Raw genomic sequence first — 17,939 nt, forward strand, 5'->3', positions numbered from 1 at the left:
CAGCATGAGATCAAAATCAAAATATTATCAATGCACCAAAATTATTGCTATCTAAACAAAATTTTCTTCTCCTACATGTGGACATGTGGGCAATGTACCACCAATCCACCATAGTTCATAGGCCACAGATACTCAATTTCGAAGCGTTCCAATGCAACACGAAATTAACATTCAACAAGATGGAAGTAGGAAATAACTAAGAATCGATATGCTGCCAAATATGATTCGAGCACTGCCCAACTGACAAATTCTTCATGTCCACGCCATCATCTCACACAAACTTAAAACATCGAGATCAGCTGACGGGGATCGCGTTGAGGCCAAGCATCTAAACGCCGAATAGAAATTGATCAGCCGGTATGCTCTTAGGCTGGAATGTAAGACTCGAGCATGAGTTGAGTTGGGGAAGGTGAAGTGAGTTCCACAATTAGATACATGAACTTCCATTCCTTGTCCACCTTGTCTTTGAACATCTCCGACATAACTTTGCCGGCTCCATGTGGTCCGCGAATGAAGAAATTAACCTACAATGGCAGCCATTACTCCATAACAGTCTTGAGATGTTTGAGAGCTTCTAGTCTATGATGTCAGCTATTTTAATGAGTTCAGTATCATGAAGATGGTGATTTTTTAGTGTAACTTACCAGAACATGTTCGGTGCCATCATCATCAGTCCATATCCTGTGGGGAACCCGTTGACGAGCAGCACGGTTCCTGCTTTCTGATCCATAGCCAGTGACAGGGGATCCAATTCTTACCCTAACCTGTTGGTAGCAATGAATTCAAGAAGAGATCAATGAACTTCAATATCAAGCTGTTGGGAGATGATATACAATGCAAATGAATGAATATAAATTAGAGAGATCCTTTGAACTCTTAGTAAATATGTGATTATTTCTCCTAATATATTAATCTATAAAGTAGCAGTCAATATTTCTTTTTCCATGCCAAAAGGAATAAAAGTCTCCCATGCTTATAGAAAAAACAATCTGCAACCAATGAGCTCATGAATGTAAAATCTGAACCAAATGAAGCTAACAGAGAAAATTTGACTGATTTGAAACACTAAAGCACAACTAATCAAGTTATTCACGTATTGAAAATTTTGTGATTTACGGCAAAAGTGCTTCATCCAATACTAGTTCAAACCTATGTTCTAAAAAGAATATCAAACTCTTTCATCCCATTCTTCTCTGTGATTATTTCTATCAGCTAAATAGGCTGCAGAAAACAGTAAATGTAACTTGAACCTAGATGAAGCCTGCAATACATTTACATTGTACAGTTCTGAAATAATTGAAGTCCATATACGACATTCCAGCTCAACATTACTGAAATGCCAATTCACGATACAGAAAATAGATCAAACATACTTGGCTGTCATTTTGAACCCTTTCAAGAGCCTTGTTGAATATCTTGTACCTGAAAAAACATTATCTTCATTGAATATCGCAGAAAACAAGAGGACAATAAACCTACATACACCTTTTCAGGCACAATAAATTTTTAACTCACTCTTTTGGTTCAAATATAAGTTCTTTACAAACCCCATACGCTGCGGCACCAGCAATGCCAAGGCCTGCAAGAATTATAAGACCATAAGAAGCTCCCTCCGTGAACGTTACTGGCTTCTCCGGGATATTATAAGTTGGAGAATCAAAAGGGTCCTCAACGTTGGAAATCTCTTTTTGAGTCTGTCAAAGATAGGCACAAGTATGGAAAAAGGATATAATTAAAAAGTCAAGCAAATCTTCATAAATAAACTATTCATGCAAATAAATGATTGAAGAACTTCATACAATGAAATTTACAAGTTTATTTGAGAGCCAAATCTGGCATTACAATGACCATTGAATTATAAATCACAAAAAGTTTCTTGAATTGTGTGATTCCATTTTTAAACTGAAGGACAGACCTGTGATCCTTTTGATTTGTTTGACTCTGTAGGCTGGGATGCAAAGGTTCTAGCATAGCAAGAACGACTTATATGCTGTCCAGAACTCGCGGAAAGTTGAAATGCTGATCGATAAACCAGAGCATGTTTCCTGGCCCACTCACATCTGCATAGGATAGAGTTCCCTGCAAGATCCAAGTGATTATGAACAGAATGTTTTAAAACAGCCGCATGTTTATATGGCCAGCACTTTCTGAAATCCCCCCCTCCCCACACGAACACACACACACACTTCCCAGCCAGGAAAAAAGACGAAGATGAAAAAGAGAGATTGAGTCCTTAAGCATAGTATATACATGGACATCAGAACTACTGCCAAAGGAGAATACTGTACTCAAATATGCAATGGTGTGGAATTCATATTTATGCAGCACTTTTTGCTTAATGGCTTCATAAAGGAAGGAACTTGAGATTTTGAGCAATTAAAAGAAATCTACATACCACCAATAGGACGAGTCACCTGCAAAGTTAAAAGACAGAAAATCATCGTCACTAAAATGTAAGATATAAGCAATTCTATACAATTCTAGATGGACAAGTAATGTTATTTCATACAGCAAACTTGCTGCAAGGTAGAACATGCAGGACTATACTATCTAGCAGGGTAAACTTTTCTTTAGCTTTCATCCGCATGAAGCCAAAAGTTCCTATCCAATTCACTTTTTCCTCCAACTCAGTAAATGAAGAAGATTTAAAATCTTAATCCACTTTCAGAAACTTGAGTGAAACATTTGTAGTTACTAAGAGTATTTAGTGGAGCCTGAACATGAAAAAGAGAAGAAACCATAAAAATTCCTAAATATATACCAGCTACACTACGCACACACATAAATAAAAGACATAAAAATATTTTGTGCAGTAACAAGATTTGGTAGTTGTTGGGGGCTTGCTTGTTTCCTGTTGTGGTACCAGCTTGTATACATAAAGACTAGCATTAAGCTTCTAGAGGCATAGCATAGGCACCAAAACAAAATTCAAATCGACAAGAAACTTCGATTTGCATCCAAACAACGCTTTGCAAATATCTATAGCAAAAGAGAAAACCATGGAGCAAAATGATTTGCACGATTACATAACACAAGCACCAAGTACAACAGCATAACATAATCATTGTATAAATTAGCCAATTGAACTATATTAACCTAGACCTCCCAATTCAAATGCACAGCCAAAACCACAAATCTTCAACATCTCGAAATCAATTCCTCTTGAACTGATCCCATCTACCACCAATTTCATAATTAGCAGAACGCACAAATGCAAATTTCGAACAAGTATTGCGCAAAACACATCAGCTGAAACACAAAGTTTTCACATTCGCATTTGGAAACATTACTGACCAATGATCTTTCTGTCGCCAACGATGAATATTGAGCGGAAGCCACATCAGATACAGCAATAGGATGCCTACGTTTCAGCCCGTTGCATGATGATCTCAAAACATTCGACAGTTTATTCTTCATTCCAAACCCACCACTGTACATAGCTTCGAATATTCTTAACCTTTGATAATTTCTTTTGCCACAGAATTTCGTATGTGTTTAGGTTAGTGAATTTGATTATTTTCTGAACGAGAAATCTCAAAAAAAGAGTAAAATAAAAGAATTGAGAAATCAGAGAAACTCAAACTAGGAATAGGGTTGAAAGGAAGAGAGACGACGGTAAAATACAGAGGGTTGGGGTTTTGGTTTCTGCACGTGACACTTCTCAACTTCTTTACTTTCATTTGCGATTCATTTAGAAAACAAATTACTCATATGTCTAATTTAAAATTTCCTCTTTTTTTGTCTACATAAGAATTTAATTTAGGGACTTTATGATTATAATTTTTGGATTTAAATATTTTATTTGTGTTGAAATTTTAATAGGATCAAAATCATACTGTTTTGATAATAAAGTAATTTTAATAGAATCAAGTCTTGCTCCTTCCGTCCTCTAATTAGTGCTCCATACTAATTAAATAATTTTTTTAACCAAAAAAAAATGAGTCTATTCTAATGAAACGCCCCCAAAAATGAATCTATTAAAATAAGATGGAGTGAGTATAAGTCATAATAGGCTCACAAGGAACCAAATACGTGTATAATTTTAAGTTCAACGCATTTTAATAAATGAGTATATTTGCCTCTTCAAAAAAAAAGAGTATATTTGAGGTTTAAAGTGATTTACCCTTAAGAAAGTTCTGCAAAAAAAAGAGAAGTTAATAGCGTTTTTCATAAAATACGTGTTATAGAAAATATTGAAAGTTCAGAATTTTTTAGGAGAAAAATAAAAGTTCGGGACATTTAAAAACGATGAAAATTCAAAGTTTTCTAAAATAAAATAAAAATTTGAAATATTTTATTAAAAATTCGAGATATAAAACACTATTAATCCAAAGAAACAGGTTAATGGGCCGAGCTCAAAATGGGCTAGAGTTGTAGCCCAATAGTGATACTTGGCGTAATTTAAAATAGGCCCAGTTGGGAAAAGCCCGAAATTCAAATGAGAGAGAAAGGGGGAAAGCGGGGTAATTTAGTGGGGATAGTGGGAATAACCGTCTCAACCGCCACTCTCGCAAATTCTCACACACACACACACACACTAGTAAGAGATACATAGATACAAACACCCAGTATTATGTGTCACTCCAAACAAAATCCGCAGATAATAATTAAGCAAAAGCCCAAAAATCCAGACGCAATCCCATCTCCTCGACTTGGAAATCAAGCGGCATTTCAGAGAGAGAGAGAATGATGGAAGGCAAGAGAAGGATGGCGCACGACGATGAACTGCGCGATATAAAGAAAGGTCCATGGAAAGTGGAAGAGGACGAAGTCCTCATAAACCACGTGAAGAAATACGGCCCCCGCGATTGGAGCTCCATTCGATCCAAAGGCCTCCTCCGCCGCACCGGCAAGTCCTGCCGCCTCCGCTGGGTCAACAAACTCCGCCCTGACTTGAAGACGTAGCCTCTCTCTCTCTCTCTCTCGCTCTCTGCAAGTTTCAATTTTTTTTTTTTTGCTTCACTTCGTTTTGTAGGTTAAAAATGCCCATTTTTTCCCCCTTTTGTTTGCGTGTGAATTTGACGATGGTTAGATGCGTGTGTGAAGGGGGATGAAGTTCTCGGCCGATGAGGAGAGGACGGTGATCGATCTGCAAGCGCAATTCGGCAACAAATGGGCGAAAATCGCGACGTATTTGCAGGGAAGAACAGACAACGACGTGAAGAATTTCTGGAGCAGCAGGCAGAAGCGCCTCGCGAGGATTCTGCACACCTCCACTGCTCCATCGTCGAGCAAATCTCACAAGACCACAAAGCATCTCCAAACCCCTCCCTTCGATTTCATCCCATCGCTCAAGGTGAATAACACTCCCAATTTCTTGCATTTTATTATCATACATCAATCTCATGTGTAAATGTATAGGCGACCAAGTTGGAGGAGGAATTTGCGGCGTCGTCCATGGAAACGGTGCCGTTCGGGGAGGTGGTGTATCCGAGCCCGATCAGCGCTGTTCCGGTGGAGCAGCAGCCGTACGTCGCCTTCCCTCAGTTCCCGATGCTTCCGCCGGACTACCCTCCGCTTCTAGAAGGGCAGGACTTCATTGGCAGGCTCGGGGCTCCCAGTTTTCTCGACGACGAGTTGGGGCATTCCGCGTTGGGCACAGCGCAAGTCCCCATCGCCCCGTCGTTCCAAGCCTCTGGAACGTCCGAGAGCCACGACGCCGTGGACATCGACAGCCTCATCGACGATGATTTCCCTCCCATTGACTTATTTGATCAAATCGAGCCACTTCCTAGCCCCTCTCACTGGTCGTGATTGGATCTAACAAAGAATGGCCTCTATATTTTTCATCTAACATTGTAGCTGCTAGTTTGTAAGTGTTTCAAACTTTTGTTATGTTCTGTATCTGCAACTCATATTGTGAAATGAATTGTGGTTTCTCTGTAAACATTGTTTAGAACTATCATCACTAGCTATGTAATTATATCTTACTGGGAAACAATAATTAGATCAAATGGAAAAACTGGCTTCCCTGTCTCAAGAAGATGTTGGCAACATCTACTACCATTTCAAATTTGATTGTAGCAATGACAAATTGGCAAACTTTATTATGATAATTCAACAAAACCATTTAATGGTCAGACGCTTCCCTTCTAACTAAGCCACACGAAAGGGAAATGGAAAATCATTATTGATCCTCCTTATATAAAAAAAAAAAAAAAAAAAAAAGATCATTTCACATCAAGGACAGAAAGCCAATTCACTAGGTTTCTTGGACTTGCATTAACTGGACACCAGCTAGATCTTTCAGTGATCCCACAAAGTTTCCAGCAGTAAACAACTTGTTCTCTTTGAAAACTACAGACCTCTGTAAGATTGAATATGCACAATACTCGACTTCGGCTACCTCAACATCCTCAAAACATCCTGCGACAGAGGATCCAACTCCTTCCCCTGAAAGCAGACCATTTTTTCAAAGTCTCAGATCATCAAGAAGCAAAACTGTGCTGATGAAATGTGTAGAATGACGGCGACACAACATTGTCAAGTGGCGCGTGATGTAAGGCCTCAGAAATAGAAGGTACCACTAATGCTTGAGAGCCAGTAAACGCTACATTTACGACTAGCTCTTGAGAAGCTTACCATGTGTCACTAACAACAAGTTTTCCGAAGGATATTTGTCAGCGAGACTTGTGATCACCTGAACATATCTAGCCCTGGCGCCGTCTAATGTCTCTTGCCATCTTGGCAGCTTACATTCACAGACAAAACCATGTTTTAGCATGAGGATATTAAACTGCTACAGGCTCATATTGTATAGGTCTGAATATAATGAAATCATTGATATAATATTACCTCCTTATAAACCATTTCAGTAGAATTATCAATAGTTCCAGCAGGTAATACAGATTTACATTGTGATGTGTCGAAACTAAAAATCCCATCTTTAGGTGCAACGTTAGGTCGGATGGCTAAAGAGTTCATCATCTCACATAATCCATACTCCATTGAGACCTGCAGAATATGCAATAGAGTTTAGTTGACAAGTGATATTGCTGTCACTCACTTCACACTCGAGCTTTATAGAAACATGACACACAGACTTATAATTTTGTCACTTGATCATACACAAGTATAGATAGAAGCCTGCAGCATACATGAACAAACTCCTCTATTTCCAGTTTTGTTTACATCCATCCAATCTTCACTTTTTAGCATTGAACAATATAGCTTACATTGGTATCTTTAGAAGTTTATAGGTTTAAACGTGGGAATAAATTATGTGTTTGGATGAATAATTTGACCTTTTGGAGTGTGATAGGTTTGGAATTGAATATTTATTAGGTTACTTGTATTTTTCCTGTAACTTATGGTGGGGTATAATGAATTTGCGGCTAGTATACAAAAGAATAATTTAAGTGGTAGATTCCACTTCAGTGAGTATAAAATTTGGATGAAATTTGACATTTTTTTAAAAAAATGATAAAGCGTTGAAAACCTGGGGTAACTAGCTAACCAGTGACATGATGAAGAATAGAAAATAAAATTGGTTTTTGGGTGGAGAATAACGATAGTGGCTTTCCGAGTTGTTGAAACACAGAGGGAAAATGGATTTGGATAAACTTAAAAAAGTAAAACATTTTCCACAAAATCGTCAAATTAAGCAGGCTGCATATATTTTTTTCCAACTCCAAGTTTAATCTGAGATTTCATCCGAGGAAACTCCTCCCAACAAGCATATCATATATTTAACCTAGAATTTCATCTCTCATACAATAAGCGAGTACTTGAATCCAGCAATTCATATCAAAAAAGGAAAATCAAGTTATGATCCACTGATGTAGGCAAACTATGCTGGAAAAAGATATTGAAATTCAACGCAACGAAATGTATGTAATACAGCAAAAGGTCAACATCAACGACAAAAAAGGGCACGTTTCTCATGCATAAAATTAATAAACCGACCTTGATTTTCGAAGGATCGATAACGACGCCGTTGGAGGTAAGGTCATTGGGATCGTCGGATTTCCTGTCGACGGCGCACAGCGCCGAGACGACTCCGGAGGCAGTCTGGAGGCAGCGTAAGAATGGGGAAACGAAGACGCGGTGGATCGGAAAAGAGAGCTGCTTCCTGAGCTTATCGCCGGTGGAGTAGGCCCGGACGTGGCCGTCGTCGGCGAGCGGGGGATCCCAGGGGCGGGGCGCGGACGCCGCCCAGAGAGGGACGGCGTTGTCGAGCCTGTCGCCGTGGCGCATTACGACGACGTTTTGGCGGAACTGGGAGGAGCCATCGCCATCGGACAAACCCATCAAATAGATTTGGTGCAAAGAGAGATTCTTAGAGTGAGAAAGTGCCCTCTTTTCGCTCCGAATGGACTATGACTCTCCTCTCCTTTTTATACTGCTTCTCAGCTTCTTTAATTGCCTCACTCTTTCACTTAAGCATAATTAATTACATTAATTTAATTATACATTAAATTATCAGTTAACGTAATTAAGTTTAGTTTATTTTGTAAGTTTGACAACACATTTTAAATGTTACAATAATGTCAATATATTTTAATTTCTTGCAAGATTAACATTTATTTAATAACTTATGTACACCCTTCTTTATTAAAGCTTGACATTATTGTCGGCATGCGATTGCATGGGCTTGATATATTCGATTCGATTAAATTAGTATTTCGGTTTACATGTTAAGCTTTTAAGGGTTGAAACAATCGGAGTGTTAATTTTACAATAAATAAAAGAATGGCTACTGGCACAAATTTAATGTTACTGTGATTATAGGTAAATAATTTCTTAAAGTTTAAGATATATGAATTGATTTCGTAATTATGATTAAATTAAAATTGAAGAAATAAACTAAAACTCGTTAAAATTTCGTACTGTAAATTGTAATTAACGTTTAGTAATAATAGTATGCTAAAAAGCAATGCCTTTGCATTATTAATTCTTTTATATAAACGTGTGTGCTATGAATACTTCTAATTTGGCTTTTAGGAAAAGTACAAATTGTTACTCCTACTTTATAAATAAGCCTTCTGTAAAATATCATCCGGAAACATGCGGTAGGTCACATGTTATATGTCAATTTTATGCGATATATATCGTGTGTGATTTTAGTGAATTTTATATATTTTGTGTGAAAATGAGAATAAAAAATAAATTGATAAAATTTATGAATAAAACAATATAACTCATGAATATTCGTATCTAGTTAATATAGTGAAAATCTCGTCTTTTTCAAAATTCGAACTCATATAAAAAGACGTATTCATGTGTTACATTGATTTATCCGTATAAATCATTGACTTATTCATGCGTATTAGCACGCATTCTTAATTTTCAATACTTTTAACATCAGGTTAGAGTTATAATGACTATTTCTGTGAAAAATCAGAATAACGAATAAGTCAATATAAATTTACCAGTATACTTTATATAATGCACGAATGATGTATTAAGTTAATGTAGTTAAATTTTCGTCTCCTCCAAAATTCGAACTCAGGTTAAACAGCTATTCGTGCATTACAAATGGTATATTCGTAGATTTATATTGACTTATTTGTTATTTTTATCTTACACGATAAATTTAAATAAATTAATCTCAACCATAAAATTTGATTATCTGACATTCTAGATTCATTCCCATTTATTACGCATATAATTGATTTTAAATGCTTTTGTCTAACTAGTAACTACACATGATATTCTATATTTTTATAGTTTTAAATTTGGGTTAATAGCCGGTAAATCCATGAATTTTTTTCATTTTCTGGTTTATATCACGACCCTCTAATTTGATTTCTTAATACACCAATTTATAATTATTTCGCAATTTTCCCACAAATTACAAATTCGCCCAAATCAAATCTGATTTGGCGATCGGAACGTCAACGTGCCAGCCGAAATGCCAATATGGCAGTTGGAATCACCACACCACACACACACACACACTCCACTATCTCTCTCTCATACACACCCCTCATTCTCTCTCTCACACGTCAGTTTTTAATTTGGTCGGAGGTTCTCGCCATGAAAAAAACAGATTAAATTATAAATTGATGTATTTTTTATTTTTATTTATAAATTTACAATATTAAATAAAGAAATTAAAAGGCCGCGCCACATGGGACTCGAACCCAAGACCTTCGACCTTGGACATTAACCCCTTACCGCTTGGCCAACACACGCACACTAAATTAATGTTTTTTGAAGTTAAATTAGAGGGTCGTGATATAAATCAAAAAATGAAAATTTCTCATGGATTTAGCGGCTATTAACCCTTAAATTTTGTTATCAAAAGTAACATTTTTCCATTTGAGAATAAAACGTGTAACTTTCGGTTACTAAATCGTGTGAAGTAAAATTAATTACAAGATTTAGTAAACAACAAACAAGAAAAATAATTATACTTGATAATCTAATGATAAAGTAGGTATATATTTTTGAAGTAAAAAAAAATAGCATTAGTTGATTATACCCCAACTGCTGCAGTATTTAGTGCTAAAGTAGGTGTAACTTACTCATTTAGCACTTTCGTGTAGCAATACTCTCTCCGTTCCATGAAACATGACACACTTCTTTTCGTCACAAAAATTAAGAAATTGGTATTTTGTGTGTTAAGTGTGGTAGGTGAAAAAGTGAAAATGTGAACAAAGAGCAATTTTTTTGTCATTTTTAGAAACATGTCATGCTTCGTGGGACATACCGAAAATGAAAATGTGTCATTCTTCGTGGGACGGAGTGATTAATATTTTAAAACAATTCCAAACAAATTACTTACTTCCAAATGTAACATGGTTCCCCCCAAAAAAGATCCCAATAAAATATTAAAAACATTTTTTTTAATCTATGTAGTATTGTAGTTATTCGACGACATAAAAGACCCACCAAGGGAATTTTCCATGTCACGAAGCAGACGGCGGAATCTTCTAGGAAGCAACGGCGGAGGCGGGCGGAGCTCAACCAGTCCAGTTCATGCATGTGGAATATAATTAATTGGTTTTTCCTTCCCCAACGCAACATGAATTCCAAATATAGCGACAATTTTTGTCGATTACACAGCTTTGCAACGAAGCTTCCAAACAACGGCAAAACTGTAAGAGAAGAAGACATAATGCGAGTGGAGTCACTAGAAACGAATTTTATCCGTGTCTAATCTCTCATTTCTTTTTTATTTTTTATTTGTTTTTCTTATTCCACTTTGTAAGAAACTACTCATACAATTATATTGCACCTATGACTTTCTGAAACATTTCAATTAAGTTCAACTTTTTTCTATTTGGATCATATCTCGCGCGGTGGGATTGAATCCAAGACCTCTCACAAATGATAGTTTTTGTGTGCCTCAATTCTGCTACTTGAGCTAAGCCTCGTTAAAAATTTTATTTTATTTTTAATAACTTGAAAATTTATATATATTTTATCCACGTATCAGTATTATCCATAATATTTAAAATGGTCGAATTTACAAGAGATAATTGCGTGAAAATACACAAACTTTGCCAAAAATCCATATTTGACGCGAAGTTAGGATTTTACATTTTAATACACCAATTTTCGTTGTTGTCTAAATTTGACACGACTTAATTCTTAAAAATTCAAAAAACATACAAAGACCCACTTATGTTATTATTTGGAACATTTAAACCAAAACAAGATATTTCCTTATGATGTTTTCTTTTAATCTTTGATCCGCGCCTAAAATGGTTTAAAAGAAAACATCATAAGGAAATATCTTGTTTTGGTTTAAATATCTCAAATTATAACATAAGTGGGTCTTTGTATAATTATTTACAAAAGGTGTTGTTTTTTGAATTTTTAAGAATTAAGTCGTGTCAAATTTGGACAACAACGAAAGTTGGTGTATTAAAATGTAAAATCCTAACTTCGCGTCAAATATGGATTTTTGGCAAAATTTGTGTAGTTAGGTGCAATTTTCCCAATTTACAAATAAGAAGATGCAGTCATAAAATTATAGTATAAACGTCAACGAGACCTTGCTCTAGTGGCAAAGTTGAGACACCCAAAGACTTTCATTTGTGAGAGGTCTTGGGTTCAACCTCGTCCTTATTTTTAGGTAATGCTGTATTACCATTTGCGTGCGGTATAGCTTTCCCATAATTGTGTGTTGTTGAGCTGCCTGCGAGTTGCATGATTGATTATATTCATATATTTCTTATAATTTTAATTTTATTTTTTATAAAATAGTATAAACTAACATATGTTCCAAATTTCTATTGGATATTGACAAGGCACACAGATTATTAATTGGAAATACAACAATTAAAAACAAAATAGGTAGTCAGAGACTCAGAAATTCTACATGGACAAAACGTCATATTTGTTCCTTTCTCTGACTAGGTCGTTGGAAGATTGAACACGAGGAAGCGGACAAATTCAAAACCCAATCTCTAAGTCTTGGTCTTTAAAATTTAGAGTTAATAATGTTTTATGTCTCGAACTTTCAGTGTTTTCCATAAAAAAATTTAAACTTTCATTTTTCTCCTAATTAATCTCGAATTTTCAATTTTTTCATAAAATGTCAAGTTATATAAAATTTAGTGACGAAAAGATGATTTATCTAGCCGAATGAAATACTTTGGGGACCGTTATTGTTAGAAAACGTTGAAAGTTCAGAATTTTTTTTGTCATCTTTTCATCTTCGAATTTTGTATAGCGGGACATTTTATGAAAAAAATTGGAAGTTTGGAGAAAATGAAAGTTCGCGACATTTTATGAAAAATGCTGAAAGTTCGGGATATTACTATTAATCCTAAAATTAATTTATTTATTTAAAAAAACACTATTTCTGAAAAATCAAAGAATTAAGTTGCAAAAACACTAATAATACTTACAATAAAAATAAATAATCCTTAAACATTATATTTTATGTAACTTTTTTTTTAGAAGTATACTTTATGTAACTTGATTTCCATCATTCATAAAGTATGTGGAAAAATAGTTCCTCATCTAATAGAAAATTCACAGTTGTTAGTCGTTAGAAGGGGAGTGTTACTTGTCCAATTTTATGAAAGGAAGTAAATTACACAAAATATATCATTAAGGAGATTTTTTTTTTATGGTAAATGTTATAAATGTTTTTACTACGTAACAAAGTCAATAGCCATAGGACAATAATTATACGGATAATTGATATCTACATATTTTTAAAGACAAAAAACTTTTAAAAAATACAATCTATACGAAGGGAGTTTCCAATTTGAAATCAATTTCAAATTAATTTCAAAATTGAGTGGCAATTCTGTAGTTATAATAAAATTGAAGGTTTATGTTTAAATTATATTTTTCTTTTTATTTTCATTTTCTTTAACTTCTTATTTGCTGTTACATTTGTTTCCAAAATTGTGAAATTCGATTAATTATAAAATATTTAATATGCATATCAAATTAAAGATCACGATAAGAACTTTAATATGATATATTTTATGAAAACATTTGATTTAAATTGTAAAAAATAAATTTGTTTAAATATTAAAGTTTTATAAATTTCTCTCTCCTCTCTCATCTTTTTTGAATAAATATATTTTAAATTCTTTTTAATTAGTATTTTATTTTTAATTTTTTTAAACTTTTTTTTTGTTTTTCATAATATCAAATTTTATAATTGTGAATTCTTTTTAATTTTTTCAATATTCAATTCAAATAGATTCAATTAAAATTATTTTTTTATTATATCTATAAGTATAATAATTGAATTAGTATTAATTTTATATAAATATAAAAATTAAAAAAAATCCGTGGCACGGGATGCAAATGCTAGTTTTAATTAATTAATTAATTAACTAATCTAATTGCCTGGACCTGGAGATTCCTACACCAAAAGAGTTACATATGATAATCAACTTTAATGTAAGTGTATAAAACAAACTCGTAGAGAGAAATTTCTCGTAATTAATACATAAACAAAGGGGTTAAATAACAAAAATTGTCCCTAATGTTTATAATAAAAATAAATAACTTTCTTAAAGTTATTTTTTATGCAATTTACTCCATATATAATATCATTCATAAAGTTGGGCAAAATTTTTGCCCATTAAAGATAACGTTAGTGACGGGTTTGTTTTTTAATTTAAACTTTATGAGGGGTTTTCCGTCAGGCCCAATTATGAAGCCCATTTATAGCTTGACCCAAGAAATGGGGCCCATGTAACTCACTTGAGCTAGAGCTGTAATTCAGCAATGGCGAAACTGGAAATGCAATGAAATGGAAGAAAAATGAAGAAAATAGAGTTGTCGCGAATGGCGCAGTTGAAGGTTACTGTTTCTGGGATGGCGCCAGCACCGTCAAATTTGAGTGGGGCGTCGCCGGATTTAAAAGGGGACACTCCTCCACTGCAACCTCATGCCGTCGCCATGGCTCCCCTCTTTGTGAAATATATACATGTGAGTGATACTTGTGATGTTGCCTTATCTAATAATCACATCTTATTACTGTCAGCTATCTCAGTTTGATGAATGCTTGATACATATGACTTCGCAAATGATCACTCTGCCGCAAATGTTGCAATTTCATAGAAATTGTTTTGTTTTGATTTCAAATATTTTGAGGTGTGAAAATTGTTTGGTCATCTTTTTGGAGTAATTTAGGTTTGGGAAATTGAATAAAAAAAAACAGAAAAAAGAAGTGATGCCTACTGTTTTGTGAACTAGGAGCTTGAGAAGATTATCCTTTTGCACCCTTTGGGGAGTACTGATCAGTGATCACCATTGTCTCAAATTCTCATATTCAAGTTGAAATCTTCTCAGATTGATGTATTTATTTATCGACTGCGAATATTTGCAATCATCTAATGAATCTATTGCTCTCCTTTTGTTTGAATAGCTCTTACTTCTAAGTTCTCATTTTCTCTGTGGTGCAGTTTCACTTGGATAGGACTGAAACAAAGTCATTCTTTGGAGGAGCTAGAAGGAAAATCAATGACCTAAAGCATTACGAAATTCTTTGTGATGAACTCAAGAAGGCCTATCGAAAAGCTACCATTAAGAACCATCCTGATAAAAGCGGGGATGGGAAGGCAAGTCCTCTTTCATTTCAGTTCATAAGTTATGCATTGTGGACTGTATGCATTGAGTGCACTTCCCACAAAAAGAGATGTCGAACTGTTGTAGACTAATTCTGTTTTAATCAGATCAAGGAGTTAGCACAGTCTTATGAAGTCTTGATTGAGCCTGAAAAGAGAAGTTTATGATGAATATATTTGTATCCTTTTTTGGTGGTGGATTTAGTAGCAGTTTTGGTGGTGAGATGGCTGATTTATTTATTTACTTCTCTTCTTGGGGGTAGTGGTTCTTAATATAATGCAGCAAATAATATGTATAGGTGGCAGAAGATCCAGAGGCAGAAAGAGACAAGGTGAAGATGTGGTGCATCCATTAAGGGTTTCTCTAGAGGACTTGTGCCATGGTACGAGTAGAAAACTCTCTTTCTCAGAACGTATTGTGCTCAAGTGTAATGGGTGTATCATTTTACGGTAAATCATCTGCCCAGTCTCCAGAATAGTAAATCATATTTTCTGCAATTTCTAATTCTCAGTTAAGACTGTGTGATCAAAATTTGAACAAAGCTTGAATCTTTTGTCCGGAAGTGCTTCATAGTCAGAGTGGTTTACCTTGCTCTCTATGTATCCATATTGGATTTAGAACGGATGAAACATGAGAGATATCACATTCGTGGTTCATCGTTATAATGCTCACTTCTTATGATGCTGATTATATACAATAAGCACACACATTCTGTTTCAAAACAGATATATATATTCCAAGGGCTTGTACAAACAGTGCAACTATCTAGGAGTAGCAAGATTGAGAGTCCCGAAAAATGATTGTCACATGATAGTCTCCCCACCTAAATTCATAAATGTTTTAGTTTCTTATCATTGTGAATTTGTAATTTGATACGAATTTGTATGAAATTTCTGACAGGACTATTAGTTGAATGCCATTTGCAGACTGATGATACTCTGCATCTGACCTTTTGTAATTTACATTAAACTGCCTTTCCAATAAAGACAAAGATGATGATGAGACTGTGCATCAAGTGCCATGCAACCAGCAGTCAGGTTCAGAGATGTTTGTTTGTGTTGCTTAATGTTCTATTATCTCACTGTGTGCTCCAAAAGTAAGTTTGTTTATCTGATCGCATTTGCTGCTCGAGATATCTGATGGGCACCATCTTATGTCTGGTTGACGTTGTTTAGGTGACGTCTTATGCTTCTCCTTCGTTTTTCTTGTCTGTGGTGGCGGTGGTGGCGGCGGCGGCCGTCTCACTTTGTTGCACAACAATTAGGTAAGTGAGTTGTGCTTGTGTCTGAAATGAAAGCTTTGCTAGTTGAAAAGGCTATCTAGGCATGACTGCTGGTTATGATTCCACATTTTTTAAAGAACAATCATGTTTTGTTTGGAAATCTAAGTTGAGTGTTAGGTGCTGTAGTATTGATCTGCAAATCTTATGATCTAATGCCTTAGTTGAAATTGTCTTGTCATGTTCTTGTAGCCAACTCATCCATTGTAAACTATTACTCCCTTCGTACCATTTGACTTTGCTCGTATTCCTTTTCGGATCGTCTCATTTGACTTTGACTATTCTCTTTCTGGATAGTCACTTTATAGGCCCAAATAACCGTAGTGAAAAGAAATAGATCAAGTCGTTCTGGGACGAAGGGAGTATAATTTGTAGACGTAACGTCGTATAATTGACAATGTATTGCAGATCATAGCTCTCTACTCCTTTCATTTCATCCCATATATGTCAAATTTTTATCACAGTGGAAATCAACTTTTAGGGTGGTGGGGTGATTGTAAATGCATGAATTGTAACAATTTGGGTGCAACTTCACGTCTCATTATAGCATGTTGAAATTGCATTCTACACATAGGTATAGGCTTATAGGGAGCATATGTTTTCTTTGTTATAAGCTACCCATAAATTTAAGGGAAAATACAGTTTTAATACTCGAATTGTTGATCTTCTAGAGGAAATCTCCGAACTAGACATAATTGATGAAATATTTGAACAAAAATGTTACGAATTATACATAATTGCAATTAAATATACAAACTATCTCAAAAATAACAAAAAGGTTCCAAAAATTCAATTTCCAAGCGTGGAAAGTTTACTTGGCTCGTCAAAAGGTGGCATGATTTTTCACAAAAATATATGCTGAAAATGACTAAATGTGGTAGTTAAAGCAATGTCGGTTCGCTGCCTAAAATATCTCACATAATCATTCTGTGAATTTTGGGTCACTTTTGTTATTATTGTACTAGTTCGAGTATTTAGTTGTAATTATATATAATTGGGGGTCAATTTTGTTATTTAATCATAATTACGTGTAAATCAATATAATGATTCAATAATTTTTATATTATATTGTAATTTTCCCTATATTTTATATAGAGATAATTTGTGTGAGGAATAGGATCCACCGGGCTCAATGGTAATTCCATCTTTTTTTCTTAATCAAAAAGCACCTTCTAAATGTGGATTTTTTGCTATTTTTTGGTAATTTTTTTATTTTTATTAAAAAATAAATTAAAAATAAAAAATGCAAAAAAATAAGTACAATGTAGAGAATATAATAAAATAACTAAATTCTATTTTTATTTTAAAAAATAAATTAAATAAATCAAAATTTTTCTTATTATATTAATGTGTGGGACTTGTGGGTGGCTTGGCTACATAGATTTATTGTTATTTTTAAGGGTAAACTATCTTTCTAGAAGACATTAAAACCCACGAAAATTGGACGTGTTATCTTTGGTTGACGTAATGGTATTAATAATGTATTATTACCGCAGAACACGAGATAATATGTTGTCTTTTTACAATTTATTGGGCATATAAATAGCCAAAAAAAATTCACATGTTGGAAATAAAAATGTCTTTGAAAAATTCATGTACACAAACTTATGATCACAGCGTCGAATATTTTTAGTTGGCCTCCATCATGATGATGGCTAGATGACTGAGA

The 17,939-nt window shown here is 34.6% G+C and overlaps 4 protein-coding genes across 13 annotated transcripts; 2 read left to right on the plus strand and 2 right to left on the minus strand.

The window, feature by feature from the left end:
* Positions 1-7: 7 nt before the first annotated feature.
* On the minus strand, positions 8-3,659 carry LOC131020606 (probable mitochondrial import inner membrane translocase subunit TIM21). Its single transcript, XM_057949526.1, has 7 exons — positions 3,295-3,659; positions 2,396-2,414; positions 1,916-2,079; positions 1,516-1,694; positions 1,374-1,422; positions 645-764; positions 8-524 (listed from the first exon to the last, which is right to left on the minus strand). The coding sequence occupies exons 1-7, from the start codon at positions 3,436-3,438 to the stop codon at positions 366-368; spliced, it is 834 nt and encodes a 277-aa protein (XP_057805509.1). The 5' UTR covers positions 3,439-3,659; the 3' UTR covers positions 8-365.
* Positions 3,660-4,415: 756 nt separating this feature from the next.
* Positions 4,416-8,309, plus strand: LOC131020609 (transcription factor DUO1). Its single transcript, XM_057949528.1, has 3 exons — positions 4,416-4,901; positions 5,047-5,296; positions 5,362-8,309. The coding sequence occupies exons 1-3, from the start codon at positions 4,687-4,689 to the stop codon at positions 5,752-5,754; spliced, it is 858 nt and encodes a 285-aa protein (XP_057805511.1). The 5' UTR covers positions 4,416-4,686; the 3' UTR covers positions 5,755-8,309.
* LOC131020610 (uncharacterized) lies at positions 6,019-8,345 on the minus strand. The gene is made up of 4 exons (XM_057949529.1): positions 7,906-8,345; positions 6,796-6,954; positions 6,583-6,691; positions 6,019-6,393 (listed from the first exon to the last, which is right to left on the minus strand). Exons 1-4 carry the CDS (start codon positions 8,248-8,250, stop codon positions 6,203-6,205), a joined length of 804 nt encoding a protein of 267 aa, XP_057805512.1. The 5' UTR covers positions 8,251-8,345; the 3' UTR covers positions 6,019-6,202.
* Positions 8,346-14,113: 5,768 nt separating this feature from the next.
* Positions 14,114-16,709, plus strand: LOC131020611 (chaperone protein dnaJ 39-like). 10 transcript variants are annotated; one of them, XR_009100725.1, is made up of 5 exons: positions 14,135-14,352; positions 14,829-15,209; positions 15,290-15,440; positions 15,892-16,087; positions 16,167-16,709. XR_009100725.1 is itself a non-coding variant. In XM_057949533.1 (4 exons), exons 1-3 carry the CDS (start codon positions 14,185-14,187, stop codon positions 15,156-15,158), a joined length of 384 nt encoding a protein of 127 aa, XP_057805516.1. In that variant the 5' UTR covers positions 14,114-14,184; the 3' UTR covers positions 15,159-15,169; positions 15,274-15,656. The 10 variants fall into 10 exon arrangements, 4 of the variants coding, with proteins under 4 accessions (XP_057805516.1, XP_057805517.1, XP_057805513.1 ...); XR_009100727.1 differs by having other exon boundaries at positions 15,892-16,028; XR_009100726.1 differs by having other exon boundaries at positions 15,290-15,373.
* Positions 16,710-17,939: the final 1,230 nt, after the last annotated feature.

This window comes from Salvia miltiorrhiza, chromosome 4 (genome assembly GCF_028751815.1).
Source record: "Salvia miltiorrhiza cultivar Shanhuang (shh) chromosome 4, IMPLAD_Smil_shh, whole genome shotgun sequence".
Classification (NCBI taxonomy): Eukaryota; Viridiplantae; Streptophyta; class Magnoliopsida; order Lamiales; family Lamiaceae; genus Salvia; species Salvia miltiorrhiza.

What these genes read in the sequence shown, in the direction of transcription:
- LOC131020606 (XM_057949526.1), bottom strand. Translation starts at nt 3,438, where the DNA reads ATGTACAGTGGTGGGTTTGGAATGAAGAATAAACTGTCGAATGTTTTG. An exon ending in ACAAATCAAAAGGATCACAG is followed by an intron (nt 1,695 to 1,915) that starts GTCTGTCCTTCA and finishes TATCTTTGACAG; the next exon opens with ACTCAAAAAGAGATTTCCAA. An exon ending in ATGGCACCGAACATGTTCTG is followed by an intron (nt 525 to 644) that starts GTAAGTTACACT and finishes CTGCCATTGTAG; the next exon opens with GTTAATTTCTTCATTCGCGG.
- LOC131020609 (XM_057949528.1), top strand. Translation starts at nt 4,687, where the DNA reads ATGATGGAAGGCAAGAGAAGGATGGCGCACGACGATGAACTGCGCGAT. An exon ending in CTCCGCCCTGACTTGAAGAC is followed by an intron (nt 4,902 to 5,046) that starts GTAGCCTCTCTC and finishes GCGTGTGTGAAG; the next exon opens with GGGGATGAAGTTCTCGGCCG. An exon ending in ATTTCATCCCATCGCTCAAG is followed by an intron (nt 5,297 to 5,361) that starts GTGAATAACACT and finishes GTAAATGTATAG; the next exon opens with GCGACCAAGTTGGAGGAGGA.
- LOC131020610 (XM_057949529.1), bottom strand. Translation starts at nt 8,250, where the DNA reads ATGGGTTTGTCCGATGGCGATGGCTCCTCCCAGTTCCGCCAAAACGTC. An exon ending in CTGAAATGGTTTATAAGGAG is followed by an intron (nt 6,692 to 6,795) that starts GTAATATTATAT and finishes TGTGAATGTAAG; the next exon opens with CTGCCAAGATGGCAAGAGAC. An exon ending in CTTGTTGTTAGTGACACATG is followed by an intron (nt 6,394 to 6,582) that starts GTAAGCTTCTCA and finishes GTCTGCTTTCAG; the next exon opens with GGGAAGGAGTTGGATCCTCT.
- LOC131020611 (XM_057949530.1), top strand. Translation starts at nt 14,185, where the DNA reads ATGAAGAAAATAGAGTTGTCGCGAATGGCGCAGTTGAAGGTTACTGTT. An exon ending in TCTTTGTGAAATATATACAT is followed by an intron (nt 14,353 to 14,828) that starts GTGAGTGATACT and finishes TCTGTGGTGCAG; the next exon opens with TTTCACTTGGATAGGACTGA.